The 15765-nt window shown below is 36.7% G+C and overlaps 6 protein-coding genes and 1 long non-coding RNA gene across 10 annotated transcripts in view; 4 read left to right on the top strand and 3 right to left on the bottom strand.

Moving 5' to 3' along the window:
- Positions 1-565: 565 nt before the first annotated feature.
- LOC149690682 (uncharacterized) lies at positions 566-1972 on the top strand. 2 transcript variants are annotated; one of them, XM_089870279.1, is made up of 3 exons: positions 566-704; positions 1376-1513; positions 1620-1972. In XM_089870279.1, exons 2-3 carry the CDS (start codon positions 1459-1461, stop codon positions 1874-1876), a joined length of 312 nt encoding a protein of 103 aa, XP_089726405.1. In that variant the 5' UTR covers positions 566-704; positions 1376-1458; the 3' UTR covers positions 1877-1972. The 2 variants fall into 2 exon arrangements, with proteins under 2 accessions (XP_089726405.1, XP_089726404.1); XM_089870278.1 differs by having other exon boundaries at positions 586-1513.
- A 97-nt stretch (positions 1973-2069) lies between these two features.
- LOC149690673 (uncharacterized) overlaps positions 2070-15765 on the top strand; it is a 67524-nt gene continuing 53828 nt past the window's right edge. Inside the window, exons 1-2 of one of the 2 annotated variants that reach the window (XR_016383779.1) lie at positions 2070-2265; positions 2375-2511. This is a non-coding gene — a long non-coding RNA (uncharacterized LOC149690673). The remainder of the gene's footprint in view (positions 2266-2374; positions 2512-15765) is intronic. The other variant, XR_016383778.1, reaches the window with a different exon arrangement.
- On the bottom strand, positions 2626-5527 carry TH1 (negative elongation factor complex member TH1). The gene is made up of 14 exons (XM_089870266.1): positions 5316-5527; positions 5115-5230; positions 4816-5035; positions 4637-4744; positions 4420-4572; positions 4205-4335; positions 4015-4135; positions 3886-3952; positions 3701-3813; positions 3377-3628; positions 3213-3308; positions 3009-3149; positions 2810-2939; positions 2626-2738 (listed from the first exon to the last, which is right to left on the bottom strand). The coding sequence occupies exons 1-14, from the start codon at positions 5373-5375 to the stop codon at positions 2704-2706; spliced, it is 1743 nt and encodes a 580-aa protein (XP_089726392.1). The 5' UTR covers positions 5376-5527; the 3' UTR covers positions 2626-2703.
- Positions 6004-8237, top strand: LOC149690680 (uncharacterized). The gene is made up of 2 exons (XM_089870267.1): positions 6004-6678; positions 6824-8237. The coding sequence occupies exons 1-2, from the start codon at positions 6204-6206 to the stop codon at positions 8008-8010; spliced, it is 1662 nt and encodes a 553-aa protein (XP_089726393.1). The 5' UTR covers positions 6004-6203; the 3' UTR covers positions 8011-8237.
- Positions 7994-10005, bottom strand: LOC149690679 (uncharacterized). Its single transcript, XM_089870268.1, has 2 exons — positions 9767-10005; positions 7994-9674 (listed from the first exon to the last, which is right to left on the bottom strand). Exons 1-2 carry the CDS (start codon positions 9787-9789, stop codon positions 8138-8140), a joined length of 1560 nt encoding a protein of 519 aa, XP_089726394.1. The 5' UTR covers positions 9790-10005; the 3' UTR covers positions 7994-8137.
- Positions 10035-12090, top strand: LOC149690678 (uncharacterized). Its single transcript, XM_089870273.1, has 3 exons — positions 10035-10203; positions 10302-10523; positions 11437-12090. Exons 1-3 carry the CDS (start codon positions 10048-10050, stop codon positions 12028-12030), a joined length of 972 nt encoding a protein of 323 aa, XP_089726399.1. The 5' UTR covers positions 10035-10047; the 3' UTR covers positions 12031-12090.
- On the bottom strand, positions 13743-15744 carry LOC149690677 (solute carrier family 66 member 2). 2 transcript variants are annotated; one of them, XM_089870274.1, is made up of 5 exons: positions 15187-15744; positions 14979-15115; positions 14671-14775; positions 14307-14523; positions 13743-14230 (listed from the first exon to the last, which is right to left on the bottom strand). In XM_089870274.1, exons 1-5 carry the CDS (start codon positions 15411-15413, stop codon positions 14035-14037), a joined length of 882 nt encoding a protein of 293 aa, XP_089726400.1. In that variant the 5' UTR covers positions 15414-15744; the 3' UTR covers positions 13743-14034. The 2 variants fall into 2 exon arrangements, with proteins under 2 accessions (XP_089726400.1, XP_089726401.1); XM_089870275.1 differs by lacking the exon at positions 14671-14775.

The following is a 15765-nucleotide window of genomic DNA, read 5'->3' as shown; positions in this document are numbered from 1 at the left end:
TAAATTGTCTCAATGTAATTGCGTCATCAGTCCAGCGCGGGTTTCTTATGATAATTACTTAGTTTTGCGCGCGAGGGACATTATAGTTTACTTAGGAGTGATTCATTTTAATTGCTTATAACCGCCCCTCTCTCGGTTCAACCTTCGTTGGAGAGGAGACCAAGAATGAATTTGGAAACGGAAAAAGAAAATTACGGTTTCAAATTACTTCTATGGTTAAAATCGAGCGGTTTCCAAGCCATCCATCCAATTGGGAGGGAACGCGAGCGGAGCACGGGCAGAACGCACTTTGATCTAAATCGGAAAATATGAGAACGTGCTTTGGAATCTATTACAAAACGTAATGTACTGTGGTGATGTAGGTACTAGTACCTATGCCTAACATATCCCACTACATAGGATAGCGTAGCAACGTTAGAGAGACCTCGTAACTATAACTATATATACTTCCAAAGTTTGTTTTAAGCGACTATAGTATACATTCTGGGAATGGTAGTGATAACAACGTGAATTCATTTATTTCTCCCATGATTATTGAATTAAGGTAATCCTACCGTCTTAGGGTATCAGATACAGTTGGGCTATAATTTTCTTGGGTGAATTGAAATAATTCTTCTTGGGTTTTGATACGCACACTTGACTCTTACTCTCTCGCTCGCTCTCTGGTGATATAATTGCGAATGTCCCCTAATAGCCCTGGACAGGTGAGTCAATAAAAGGTAGTGGCATTTTTTCCCCTTTATGTCTACTGCCAGTACCACGCACCGGTTCAGTCATGTATTTGTCTCCAAATATAGTTTGAGAAGGGCGTTGCCAAGTAGTAGGTCAACGTTGTCACGGGACAGTGATTGACCTTGGACCAGTTATTTTATGACCAGGTCAATGTAGGTAATTTTAGACCGGCTCGAGGGAATCGTTAAAAATGAAATCATTTAGCCACGTGTTTGTATTTTCCGAAGAAAATTGATTGAAAAGGGCACGCTATGTGATATGTTGCTTTTCTTTGGAAGATTGACTCAGGTTTTCACTGAACAATTACTTATTCTCCTTGATTATTTGAGGGGGCGTATTTGCGCAGGACCCCGAATGGAAAAATGAAATAATTAAGTAATCTTAGCCCGATGAGAAATTCGCGCTTCAGTTTAGGGTAAGACGATAACTTGGAGCTTATTGCTTCAACTATGTTAAACGTCGCCTGTCAAACCTTGAAGCGTGCAGCCAGACAAATGCCAAATCAGGATAGTGCAACCCGATGGCTTTGCACGTAGAATTTCAATTTCCTCTAATATGAAAGTCCAGTTTCATCTACTGTTACTAGCTTCCGTTTTGTCTGTAAAATCCCAAAATAATTTCGATTTCGGGAAATTTATGAAAGACGCCAGTTCTTGGCTTCAAACGGCCGTCAAAGCTATCGCCACTTTTAAACCCGATGATTTCGCAAAGTTGTTCCAAGCTTTCATGAACCAAGATGACCAAAAGGCCGCCATTGAGCTTCTGGAAGGGATTCTTCAAGGTCAGTTGCGCCCTAATCATTGCAGGGGTCGTTTAAACATAGAAATTAACAAAATGATAGCGGTCACTCCATCTCCACTTTTAATTGTTTGTTTTAATTGTCGAAGGCGGCGATACTCAGGAAGCTTTGTTAAAATATGCGGGGACAAAATCAGGGGAAATCTTGTTCGAGAAATTGGAACCCATGCTCCTGGAATCTTTAGAAATGAAGGAAAAGTACTTGGATTCGTTCAATGCCTTTAAAAAGAAAGCCGAATTCAGGAAGGCCAAGAGGAAGCAGCGCAGTTTGGCCAAAAAGAAGAAAAGAAAGCAACAAGAACAGCGTACCAAGAAAACGTCGCAAAAACCAAATGACAAAACTTAAATTTTAATACAAAAGTCTCAAAACCAATTTGTAATTTATAGTTTAAAACCTTTGTCACGAAACTTTCAAATTTTAAAAATAGATCGTTGATGCTCATTGGTGTTTTTCTTTAAGCAGGCGGTTAGGTTTGACGAATCACCGTCGAGCGCCTTATAGTTGACCAGTTTACTGCTTCGCATTTCGCCGCGGCCCGCGCCTTTTCCCCAACCATGCCTCGACAACGTGTTCGGGCAATTTTGGCGCGTTGATAAGTAACCATTCGCGATAATTACTAATTAACGCTTTAAATAATTGAAAAACTGTTAATACTTGTTATATTTAAGTTTTTTAAACGCTTTTAAGTTATTGTCATTGTCGCGAAAAGATTTGGAGAGCCTAAATTTGGACAGGTAAATACCATTTTCGCTAAGCCTAATCCAGCCAAGGCCCGATCCTTTGTCCTTTGTTCATTGGAATTTTTGAAAACTCGTTAAATATTTTTTCCAATTCTCTTACTAGGTCATAAATTGTTTGGAAAGCGTGTGAAAGTGTGTTTTGCACACGAATAATAATGCGTAATGGCTATTCTTATGGTAATGGCTCTAATGAGTGTATTTGGCTTCCGGTCAATGCTTCCAGAACGTCTCTGGAAAATGGTAAGCCAAATGCTATTATCATCTACTAGGTTCATTCTAATCATTATCGGGGTAAGATATCGGAAGCTTTGATATAAAAAAGCAAATAAAACAAAGTAAAAAATAAGAACACAGTTAAATATGCACAATTTGAGTTTATTGAAACGGGTGGTCCCAAATTTTAACAAAATGATATGAAATATTTTAATGTTGTTAACCAATGACGGTATAGTTAGCTTTGCAATGAACTGAAAATAAGCTGAATTATAACCCAAAGTGACCCTTAATTAAACTAATTATCTTCAATGTGAAAAATTACCGATGAATTCTGAAACTGGATCATTCTCATTTTCACTCCTCATTCCCCCCGTTATGTCCTCATTCTCCACCAATGGTAGAAACATTTGAACAAATTCAGGAGTATAGGGTGGCGCAATGACGTCCAAAACCTAAATAAGAAACAATTAGTGATCAGGAGAAACCACCAATGATTAGCTGACCATGAGCATAATAATCACCTCAGTCACAAAGTATCTTATGAGAGAAATGTCTGTATCTTGACGTTGCCAGCAAGATTTGATGTAATTGACAACGGGAATGACGCACCCCCTACTTAACAAATGAACCATCCTATCCAGTAACATTTTCTTTAGCTCCAACTGAGCATAGAATCAACATTAATTAGAGTATTTAAAAATAATTGAAGAGATTAAGTAACGAACTTGAACTAAAACTTCAAGATTATCCTGTGGTGATTCAAATAAACGAATCAAAAGATCTAAAACTTTTTGATGCAATGTTGCATGGCAAGTTGTAACCTAAGTTACATAGAAAGTTTGTAAAGCAATTCAACTAATAGTTATCGATACTTGGTTCGTTAACTTACTTCATCAAGGAGGGCCAGATGCAAAGGGGTATGTTCCGTGGATAATTTAAAGTAACTTTGTTCGGACACAACGTAACTGACCCATCTAACAACCCCCAAAGCCACAACAGGAAAACGAATGCATTGATACAATGAATTCAACTCCGCTAGTAGTTCCGTCCCTCCCCGTTTCTCATTGCAAATGGTATTGACTTTCTCAATAGCTTGTGTCGTGCTCTTTAGTTCGTCTTTGTTCAGACTTTTCCTCACATTCTAATTAAGTAGATCATTACTAAGTTACTCTAATTAATACTAATCAATCTTGTAATTGCAACATTACATTACTTTTTTAAAAGTTTCGTAAACACTTGCTCCATAAGCTAACAAATAAATATATTTGGGTTTATGTTCGGGGTTAATTTTAGTGCTGGGTTTAAAGAGACTGTCCATAAGAAGATCTAATGTGAAATTAAGTTAATTAATTAATTAATTAATATAATTAGCGTTAAAATTGAGATTATGTTAAGTACCCAAAAATTGAGGAACTCTTAGCAACTCTACAGGTGGTGGATCAGTATTTTGATACATTTTGAAAAGCTAATTTAATTGTAATTAATTAATTAATTAGTTTGTGGGGGAAGGGGGGGGTTAATAAATACCACTGTAATATCAGCAGGATTCAAGGCATTTTTAGATAACATGGCTGATAGAGCTTGACAAGCTCTGGGGTAAGCTGCTGCCCCATTTAGAGCCATTGTTATAGGAGTGGCGTCATGGCCCCTGTAATGAATCTCTATGGGTTAATTAATTAATTAATTAATTGGGATGTGTTAAATTCGACTTAATTACGTTGATTGCGCGTATTTGCTTATTTCCTGGGATAATCTTTTGATATTACATCCACCCCTTGGTTCTTGGGCTAACAGGTGCAACAGGGCTTGGCTATACAGATAGGTGTGTTCACCGTGACACACCATTTTCTAATATTATAATTAATTAAAATTAAAGGGTTGATGGTTATAGTTAATGAGGTTTAAGGGATGAAATTCCTGAAGTATATTTACAGTAAATTCCGATAAATTTTTGTCCATGTCCTCCTCTCCACCCTCTAAGAAATTACTAACTGATGTTTTCAAAATTCGTGAGAAAACTTCCAATTGTTGGGAAGCTGTAGAAATACTAGTGATTTCCCCTTGAAATCCCGCGTCAGAAATTAACTTGAAATTAAAGTCTTAATTAATATAAGAGGCCTAATTAATTTTCCCTGGTTAGTTTAATTACTTTAATGGTGAAATTTAACATCAGACAATCAGGATAATCTTCAGCTAATTTATAAATTAAGGATCTCCAAGTTGGGTGCTCTATCATTTCAGTTAACCAAGCTGGTGTCTAATTAGAATTACGTTTAATTAGTCTTTAATTAATTAGGGGAGTAGTTAATTAATTAATTAATTAATTACTTCTCCCTCGTCTGTGAAGATAGTATCGGCTTTTTTGGGGTCAAAATGTTTAATAATCATGTCTTTGAGATGGTCCTCTACTAAACCCTGAACTTCGGAGATTTTCATTCCAGCCATAATTAACCATTCTGCCATTAAGTTGGCAGTTTGCGCGATTGCATTGTAATTCTCTGATAGCAAATCAACAACTTGCTCGGGGTTACCCCCAACTTGGAAATATCTGAGAGGGGGGGGGGGTTTAATTAAAACGAAATAAATAAATTTTGGGGTTCCGTAAGAGCAATTTTATGCAAGCAAACCGTTTGAGTTGGGCAAAAATCCCCGGTTCCATTATAAAATCCTGGCTACTAAATTTTTCAACGCATTCTTGCATAATTTGCACGTTCATTGCCTCACTCTCTTCGGGGGTTGGCGACTAAATCATTAATTTTAATGTCAATTAAATTAAATTAACGCTTAATTAATTTGTTGAAAAATAATGAAATACAAATTTAATTTACCCTTTCATTATCTTCCCAACCGCCCAATCCCTCCATTTCATCCTCGTAATCTTCGTCCATCTTTCCGATTTAACTTTAATTTCAACGCGAAATTAAGTTAATTACAATTAAATTCGAAAATATACTTCTTTCCTTTTCCGTTCCGTGGGTTGTGACAACTCTGACGAGGCTTAAGGCATCGCCGCCATTTTTAATATACAAACAATGCGATCCTAGCGAGAGACGCGAGAATTACGAATGTAAACAAGACCCCGCTCTACACTTTAAGGCCTGGTCACACACTCACACTTCAACGCGCGCTTCGTCGTGCAAACCGGTTTGTATCGGGAGGCCCAAGCGTGTAGACGGGACGACGGATAGTCGTGCAAACCGCCAAGCTCGGCTTGAGTAACCAAAGAATTAGTACGTGCAAACTCGGCTTGCACATGGGCTTGCACGGTAAAGAGTGTGCATATGGACAGTATCAACTGTACTTTGTTACACTGTACAAGTTGTATCTTCAGCAGGAACGGAAATAAGCAAACACAGTGATCAATTGCCATTAATTTTCGCATCGAATAATATTACTGGAGTGGGAGTGAAAATAGCTTTCGTTAATATTGCTCCATGGTGGCAGATTTGTATCACCGTAGCAGTGTTGTAGCAATATTATCGTCGGTTTTTCCTTTTGCCGAAGTGGAGGACTATAGACCCTTAAAGAAAATAAACAAGCTGGACACCTTATATCGCCGAGTCGGGATTTTTTCGAATAGAGTACCAACGCCATCTAGTGGCGAAAGGTTTCGTTGAATAAATTTATTCGTCTGCTCTTTCAATTTCAAAAAAGTTCAAGGCTTAGTGAACTGTTAGTGTATTAGAACTTAAGTGGTTACAAACAAATTATTAACAATGACTAGTCACCGTGGTACAGCATGTTGTGTACACAACTGCAAGAGTTATTCACGTGTTCACCGTGACCTAGTTGATAAAAAGATAAGTTTTTCTGTTTTTCCTAATGATGTTGCCCTTAAGGAAGAATGGATCGCCAGAATTCAGCTTAGTTTTGATATGGATGGTGATAATCAACCTAGATCGTCGAAAAAACTAAGATGGCAACCAAAAAAATATAGTGCTGTTTGTGGCCTTCATTTTAATCACGATGGAAAACGGAAGTATGAAGACAAAGTTCCAATATATATCGGCAATTATGTACTGCCAAAAAACATTTTCATCTCGGACATAGTTGTGTTGGATAGCGATCCGAAAGGAATTCTTATGGAGATAGGAGCGGAAGTAGAGCTGGGTTCGAAAGTGTCCATGCAAGAAACAAGCCCTGTCAAAACCATTGTAAAGAATAAAAATAATCTGCAAATGTTTCATTTAGGTATTCCTCTAGCCATGAGCAAAGATGCCACTGTTAGAGCTTGAGAAGTATAGCTTTCCTCAGCTGCGACATTGATATCTTCCGCTTATTAAGGCAAGAATAGTAAAATACATAAGTGGTTATTACATTTGTAATTTCATTACAGAACACCCATATTCTTCTGGTATTAATATCCAAGTTAATGAACTTCGAAAACAGTTGGATTTGATTAGGATCAACGAGAAAAAGTTGCAGCAGGATTTGATGGAATCAGAAAAATCCATTGTTTGTTTAAGAACAGAGAACGCCCAGTTGAAAATACAACTTCAGCGATTACAAGAGGATGTTAAGAAAAAAGAGTCCGAAAGTCAAAATAATAAATTTCGTTTGGAAAATGTCTCGAAAAGCGATAAGATGTTAAGATTTTATACCGGATTTTCTTGCCTTGAAGATCTGAATATTCTATACCGACAAATTGAACCAGCGTTACCTAATGTTTCACTCTATAGTAAAGGAGGTGGCTATATAAGGTCAACGGAAAGGAATGAATCTTCTCGAGGAAGGCCTATGGTTATAGAATTTAAGGACCAGTTATTTTTAACATTATGTAAACTGAGAGTTGGGCTTCTAAACCAAGACTTGGCTTACCGCTTTCAAATATCTCTGACTAGTGTTAGTAATTACATAACTACATGGTTAGATTTATTATACAGAAAGCTAACCATCATCCCTATCTGGCCATCAAGACAAGTTATAAACGAGTACATGCCAAATGAATTTAAGGAAAAATTTCCAACAACCAGGGTTATCATTGATTGCACTGAGTTTTTTATTGAAAGGCCCTCTGACTATGGTACTCAGTGCGATACCTACTCAAATTACAAGCGGCATACGACAGCAAAAGCTCTTATAGGAGCTACGCCAAATGGTTTTATATCATTTATCTCCCCCTTAGCTCCAGGTAGAGAAAGTGATGTGGAAATAACTGCCAAAAGTGGTCTTCTGGAAAAATTGGAAAAAGGTGACATGGTTCTTGCGGACCGAGGATTTTTAATACATGATCTATTAGCTGCCAAAGGAGTAGATCTAAACATTCCCCCATTCTTAGGTGGTAGGAAACAATTATCATTATCAGATGAAGTTAGAACTCGAGAAATTGCGAATGTAAGAATTCACATAGAAAGAGTTATCAAAGAGATTAAAAGTTTCCGTATTCTTAAATTTACGTTTCCCAATTCAATGCATGCAAGTTTAGAAAAAATTTGGTACATTTGTTGCTACCTGCAAAATTTTATAAATGAACCACTTTTAGACAGAAAAGAATGCCCAATTCAAGTGGATATGGAATTTTAAAAGTTTTTATTGAGCAACGAAGGAATTTGTACTTTGTGTTTTTATCACAACTAGCTTTGTTAAATGTAAATAGGAACAGTTTCTTTAAAGCTTTGTACCTTTATCACAAATGTTAATCACAATTTAGCTAAACATTAATTAAAAAATGATCAAAGTAAAAGGATTCAAGTTTTGGCAACATTGATTCAAAAAATAATTCTTGGTTAAACTGGATTCTTTCACAAAAACAGTCCACTCCTGTGTCGACAAAGAAATCGCACCATGACAAACCAGTTATGCCTAACTGGCCTTGCACTTGATAAAAATAATTATGAGTGCGGTTCAAAATGACTTTTCCTGTTACGTCTCTTTTCAAACATATTTTGGTTTTCAGATTGTTTCCAGCAATAGCTTCGTCAATACTGAGTCCGAGTTCTTTAGCCTTTGCTAGGGTCTTAATTTCTATGAGGCCAAACTCTTTAATATCTTCATCATAAATGAGCCCATCTGGAGACGTACCTAACGCAGGCATACCTGGATTAATAATTAACCCAACTTTGAAGGTTTTAACCTTGTTGTTTTTCATTGCACAATATTTTTGAAGAGCAGTTGCTTCATTGTCTAAGCCTTCTCTTACATACTTTAATTTGCTTATATCTACACCGCCACGAACTGTCGCAACAAATTGTGGGGTCACTTTCGCTTTTCTTTTAATGATTGACCCAAAATGTGATGTAGTCACCCTAGATTTCTTTTCAGTTTTCCATAATTGGCATGAAGACTGCTCTCTTGTGTATTCTTCTATTTTCCTTGATTCTTCTACAGTCACTTTAACTGATTCTGGAAAATCCAATTCTGAACTTCTATGTATAAGCTGCGTAGGTAGTTTTAGCCTCTCTATTTCGCTGTTCAAAGACTCGTCAATACAAATATCATTTTGGTTAACAATATGACCATAGGTGATTGGAATGAATTCTGATGGCATATGATTTTCCTGTCTTAAGATCACCTGCCACATTCTCCTTTTGTTTTGAGATTTAAAATCCACTTCCAACTTCTCTAGTTGAGACTTGTTTTCTTCGAAAGAAGGGTTAACAGGCAAAGAAACGTAATTTGACACACACAGCTTCCTTGAGCTTCTTTTACTAACTTCTTTCCCAGGAGTATGCTTTGTAAAATTTAAAATACTGAAGTTCGTTGTGGACAAATTATTCTTCACGTTCAGCTTCCCCCATTTTTGGGCAATGTCAGTTCGTGAAACATCATTCGGAATGAATGTCAAACCTTGCATGATACAGTCCCAGAGAAACCACAATGTTGCAGCCACATGAGAACAAACCCCTCCTTGACCTGATTTACATTCACAAGCCCCTTTCTTTATATTGCCACTAACAGAATCCATTACAATATGAACAGAATAAATGGATTTAGCAGTATATGAAGCGTGGACTTTAGATTTGACATGAGAGATTGATCTACTCTTCTCGTGAGATATTAAAACGTTGGTTACTTTTTGCGCTTTGAACATTCGATAGCCTTTTAGTTTATGCTTCCCGCTCTTTCTTGAAAAATGGTGCCTATGAATAGTTTGATCATTGAAAGTATTAGGGATATTCTTGAGAAGTTTCGTCCAGTTTCCTTTTGGAATGGCGTAAACTTCATTTGAAAGGTTTGCCAAAGCAGGTCTGAAATTATAAAAACTTTACTAAGCCTTTGCCAAAATCTAAAACTGTGTAATTTCAAAATTTTCAATGACAAGCTTAGGAAATCTCCTTACCTTTCTACGATTTCAGACTCCATTTCAAAAACAACAAGGTAATTAAGTTGTGAGCTTGTGGTAAAGCTCTAAACCAGTTCCTAAATTATTTTAACTCGAAACTTCAGATCCCGACTTCCGCCATTAAATACTCCTAGCCACTACTGCGCAAAATCGGCCCATAGCCGTCTAAACCAATCAGATTAATATACTGATTACCCAGAATGCTCTGTCAATCCTCAAAAGACGGTTAGGAAATTTGAACGATTTTCTTTTAGGGTGTATTGCGCAAATGCTCAAATATGTCTGATATACGCAATTTATCAAAACAATTTATAGCAGACTTTATAGAATTATACCAATCATTGCCATGTCTTTGGAAAATAAAATCAAAAGAATATTCGGACCGCAATAAGAAACATGCAGCATACCTTACAATGGTCAACAAATTAAAGGAGGTACGTAATACATAAGTAATGGGAATTGTGGTTTCAAATAATGATTATGGCATTATGTTGTTCAAAACGGTGACTATGATTGAATGCACTTATGAAAGGTGGAGGCTGACGCTGACAGGGACGCAGTAATCAGGAAAATAAATTCACTGCGTAGTTCTTACCGCAAAGAAAAGAAGAAGGTTTTGGAGTCGCAAAAGTCAGGAGCTGGCGCGGATGAAGTACATGTACCCACGCTGTGGTATTACTCGTTATTCAACTTTTTGGACGACCAAGAAATAGCTCGACCTTCAGTGTCAAACTTTGAAGAATCCCTTTCACATGTAAGAGAAGGAACAGGGTTGTGTTGTTTGCACCCAGTATTTATTTTCGTAATGTCATTGTTACATTGTTTAATTGGTTATGTTACAAATCGAATTTTGCCAGGGAACACTTCCTTCATTGTTAACATACAATAAGAACTGTTCTCTGTTCTGCTTGGCATCATTAGCAATCGCTCTATAGTGTCCTCTCTGAAGGTCAGTAAGATTGTCATCAGTGGTCCGTAAACCTAATGATAGTGACCCTCGAATAGTGTCTTCCTTATCTGTGCTCCCAGCCGGCATGTAGCTTGTTGAATTATGTCTTATTAGAAAGTTATGAAGCACACAACATGCCATAACAGCAACGTCTATATTTTCAAGTTGTAATTTAATGCTAGTATGAAACAGACGAAATCGAGCAGCTAATATACCAAAAGCATTTTCGACGACACGCCTTGCTCTTGATAGGCGATAGTTATATATTGTACGTTCATTTGTAATCTCTCTTTGATTATAGGGTTTCAAAAAGTTAGGGGTTAAAGCAAATGCTTCGTCGCCTATGAACACATAATTGAGTATTTTATTCGAGTTATTTAGCTGTTCTGGGTCCGGAATGTGTAACGAGTTCGCTTTCAATTTTCTGTGGAATATTGTCTGCTCAATTACACCTCCATCCGAGATTCTGCCATTTACACCAAATTCTGCTATGATGAACTCGTAGTTTGCATTAACCACTGCCATCAACACCATACTATGGAACCCTTTATAGTTATAAAAGTATGAACCGCTTTGCGGTGGTGGTATAATTTTAACGTGTTTGCCATCTACGGCACCCAGGCAATGGGGAAAATTCCACTTTCTTTCAAAGTCGTGCGCTATTTGCTTCCATTCTTCCTGTGATGTTGGTACCTAAAATGAAATTAAAATGTTTCAGGATGAGAACTCCATTGAGTCAGTGGTATCGCCTCAAGACCAGGAATATCGGCCGCCATCACAATCCTCTAATAACAGCAGTTGCACAACGGATCCGTCACCGCAAGACCTGGACTTGTTACCCCCTACTCCAAGTAGCGAATGTGCATCAGCACCACCCAGACGCGTAAATAATAACAAAAGGGGTCGAGAGATTGACAATGTTATAGCTACGGTTGGTAAAAAGCTGTCAGAAGCAAGAACCGAGGACCAGCATGACGTGTTTGGACGCAATGTGGCACATAAGCTTCGAAACATGCCCAAGGAACAACGTATATTTGCTGAAAAGTTAATTAACGACGCTTTGTTCGAAGGAGACCTAGGAACCCTGTCGCGGAATTGTTGCATTCACATTCCAACTACCAATACTACGCCATTACAAATCCCTACTCAGCCAATCTTCGTGAACGCTATACCGTCGAACATGGATATCCATGCAACACCCTCCCAAGACACCCATACCACAACCGCGACTACTATGAATAGCATTGAAACTTATGTTGCTGCTCATGCAACTATTGGTGATTATGTGACTAATTACCACCCAGAACAATAATTGGATTACTATGTTGCACACAAGGCCTATGTAATAAATAAAGATTTAACAAACTTAAAACGTTGTTTTACCTTCATGTATTGCTTTCGCAAAACCATAAAGATGGCTCGACATGTGTCCGGGATAATAGCAGATAACGACTGATGGGAAATCGCGGTAGAAAATCGTAGATCTCGGTATGATCTTCCAGTAGCTAGAAAGCGTAAAGTACTGCTCAATCTTTCATGCGGAGATATGGCTTCGCGCATCACAGTATCTTGGCGTTGTATTTTAGGTGTCACCAAACGAAGTAATTTAGTATATGCGTTGACATCCATTCTGAGATAACTACGCCAGTCATCAGGATCTTCTCTTAAATCGTTCATTAAATGTATATGTGAATGTCTTTTTCGACGTAGCAGCCATGTTTTACACCATTTACTTCGTGGGCGTTTCTGGCTCTTGCGTTTCAATAATAAAGAATAGAGAAAACCATATAATAAGAACATATCACTAGGGCACATTTTGCGATCATGGACGTTATGGCACCTCTGCAACAGAAAAGCCAATAATGACGTTTGCACAAACATTAGCATCGTGTGGACGCAAGAAGGGTGTTTCAGTTGTATTGCGCAAATTATACATATGTCAGGGTCGCTGTCGTTTGGCCGCGGTGCAAACCGAGTTTGCACGAACAAATTCTTCAGCAGTGCAATGTTTACGCAAATCGCGCTAATCGATTTGCACAAGCCAACGTCATTCCGTCCACACGCTCGGGTTTCCCGACACAACTAGGTTTGTTCAAGGACGTTTGCGGTTAAAAATGAGCGTGTGACCAAGACGAGAGTAGAGCGTGCAAACTAGCACTCGCGCATGCGTAAGCAACGCACTTCCGAAGGGTTAGCACGTGCAATCTCTTTGTGTACAACAAAGCTGGTGTCTGTAGACGGGGGCCAAGCCGTGTGCTCCGTCGATTTGCACATGTTTTTATGCCGTTTGCACAAGCTTTATTACTATCGTTTGGACGTTGGAGGTGTGTTCCGTGTTTCTGCACAATCTGTACCGTTAAGGCAAATCGCTATCGTGTGAACGGGCCTTTAATATGCAAATTACTCCGGAAACAAGTTGGATACGTTAGCTATAAGGGTTCACCCTACTTAATATTTTAATAGACAAAAGAAATTTTAGCGAAGTTAATTTATAAAACACACAAACTTTAATAGTAAAAAGAACATTATAAAATACAGAAAATATGTCAAAAGACCCCGCTCTACGCTTTAATATGCAAATTACTCCGGAAACAAGTTGGATATGTTAGCTATAAGGGTTCACCCTCCTTAAAATTTTAATAAACCAAAGAAATTTTAGCGAAGTTAATTTATAAAACACACAAACTTTAATAGTAAAAAGAACATTATAAAATACAGAAAATAGGTCAAAAAACCCCGCTCTACGCTTTAATATGCAAATTACTCCGGAAACAAGTTGGATACGTTAGCTATAAGGGTTCACCCTCCAGAAAAGTTTAATAGACAAAAGAAATTTTAGCGAAGTTAATTTATAAAACACACAAACTTTAATAATAAAAAGAACATTATAAAATACAGAAAATAGGTCAAAAAACCCCGCTCTACGCTTTAATATGCAAATTACTCCGGAAACAAGTTGGATATGTTAGCTATAAGGCTTCACCCTACTTAAAATTTTAATAGACAAAAGAAATTTTAGCGAAATTAATTTATAAAACACACAAACTTTAATAGTAAAAAGAACGTTATAAAATACACAAAAATATGTCAAAAGACAAAAATCAAATTTAGTTCCATTTTCCATGACAAAATTAGCCTTTCAAACCCGATTACCAAATGACTAGTGAATTAAATCTAGTATTTATAAATTTTTATTTTTATTTTAAATTTAATATATTATTTATTTATTTATTTCTAAATGCTTTTGATATTTTTGCTAATATATATATTTGGCAAGTTTTTAATTAAAAAGTCTTTTTGATCTAAATTTTGCAAATCAGCTAATATGTTTGCCAGGTTTTGACAATCTAGGAATGGGGGTGATACGATAAAAGACAATTTGCAACATGATAGCTATATCAATAGCTATTTGCAATGTTCCGCAAATCCAAAATTGTTGGGGTACTTTTTTCACAATGAAATAAAAGGTTTTAAACATATCTCCTAATGTCCACATTAAAACCATCTTTTTACTGAAATTAAATTAAATATAATTTTAATTAAGATCTATGAAATAATTAACTCCACTATTATTAATTAATTATTTACCTCATTCCCAGGGTTGATTTATTTTTAAAATTTCTATAAAATTGAGGGACTCCTAAAGTGGCCTCCGTTAAGAGTGCCAAGAGTCCGATAGATTCTATTACAAGGGGTTTGTCGATAAAAACGTAAACTATGGCACCGACAGCGGCTGAGAATGTTGCGATACATTCAATGTAACTTAGAAAATCAGTCCAGGCCCAGAAATACTTGAGATCAAAATCTAATCAATTAAAATTAACAAAATCCCTTAATTTAAAATTACTCTTTTGGTTTTCACACGCACTTAAATATTTTGTAAGAAAAATGTAAGGAAGAAAGTGCGAAAGAGTTAATGAGCATTCCATATAGAATAGTTGTATTGACCTACCCAAGAATACGCGAGAAATTTGAGGATACTTTTCATGCTCCCCTGGACCACAATGACCAGAAATTTTATCACTTTTGTTCAAGTCCAAAGAATCCTTTTTAGGGTCTAACGTGTAATTTTACCATATATGGTTACCAATTATTTTTGAAAAGGGTTGGTTATTCTCCCTTAGAATTGTGGGTTAATTATCTTTCTTATAATTATTTATTAGAAACCCAGGGTGCATTAATTAATTTAATCCCAGTTTATACTAAATTTAAGTTAATTACGATATTCATTCATGGTTTAAATTAATTAAAAAGACTTACCTGTGAAGATACGGGGCTGTAATGGAACAATTTCAGTTCTTTGTTTGACTCTAATGCATAAATTGATCATGGCAAACATGGCTATGTTCATGACGATACTTTGCAATAGAAGGGGTGTTTCAAATGGGTGACCAAACCTAAGGGGGGTTTAGATTTAATTAGGTGGTGTTTTTGGTCATAATTAAGTACCTTTTTTAATATAATGTACCAAAATAAGATTCTCATGGTGTTAGCAAGAAGTAATGCCAAACATACAAATAAGGAGAAACCTTCGGCATTCTCTGTTCGTTTGATATCGCGATATTGAGGCACATATGGAACCAATCCCCCAAAAATCATAGTTAAGGAACCAGCATATGAAAGCCCACTTGATAATAACTCAATTAAATCAAAGTTATTTGAGACAATAGCCTCTTTTTCTGGTTCATCTTCCATTTTTAAAAGACTCGCCTAAGTTTCCCTAAGCCTATTTTATTTTTAAGACGAAATACGCCTATTTTTCTTACAAAGTTTCCTCACTTTGTCATTAATCCTACAGTATTTTGTTTTTGGGACATTTACATTGATTTTACCAAGCCTAACTATTTTTCTTTAGCATTTTTCACTTCTTAAAGTATGATAATGGCGTCTAGGGCCTAGGTACATATTTATTTGACAGTTTTAATCTTTTTTAATCGGGTTTAAGAAAATATAAACAATACCAAATTCCATTCAAAATTGGGGCACGATAATAAAAGGTCAATATTAGAAAAGCACGTGGTGGCGTTTGGCGTGAACTTTACGGAAA

This window comes from Phalangium opilio, unplaced genomic scaffold, assembly GCF_054372755.1.
Source record: "Phalangium opilio isolate 3A_F unplaced genomic scaffold, DU_Popi_V2 ptg000031l_1, whole genome shotgun sequence".
Taxonomy (NCBI): Eukaryota; Metazoa; Arthropoda; class Arachnida; order Opiliones; family Phalangiidae; genus Phalangium; species Phalangium opilio.
The sequence above is the reverse complement of the archived record's forward strand: the minus strand, read 5'-3'. Positions and strand labels throughout refer to the sequence as shown.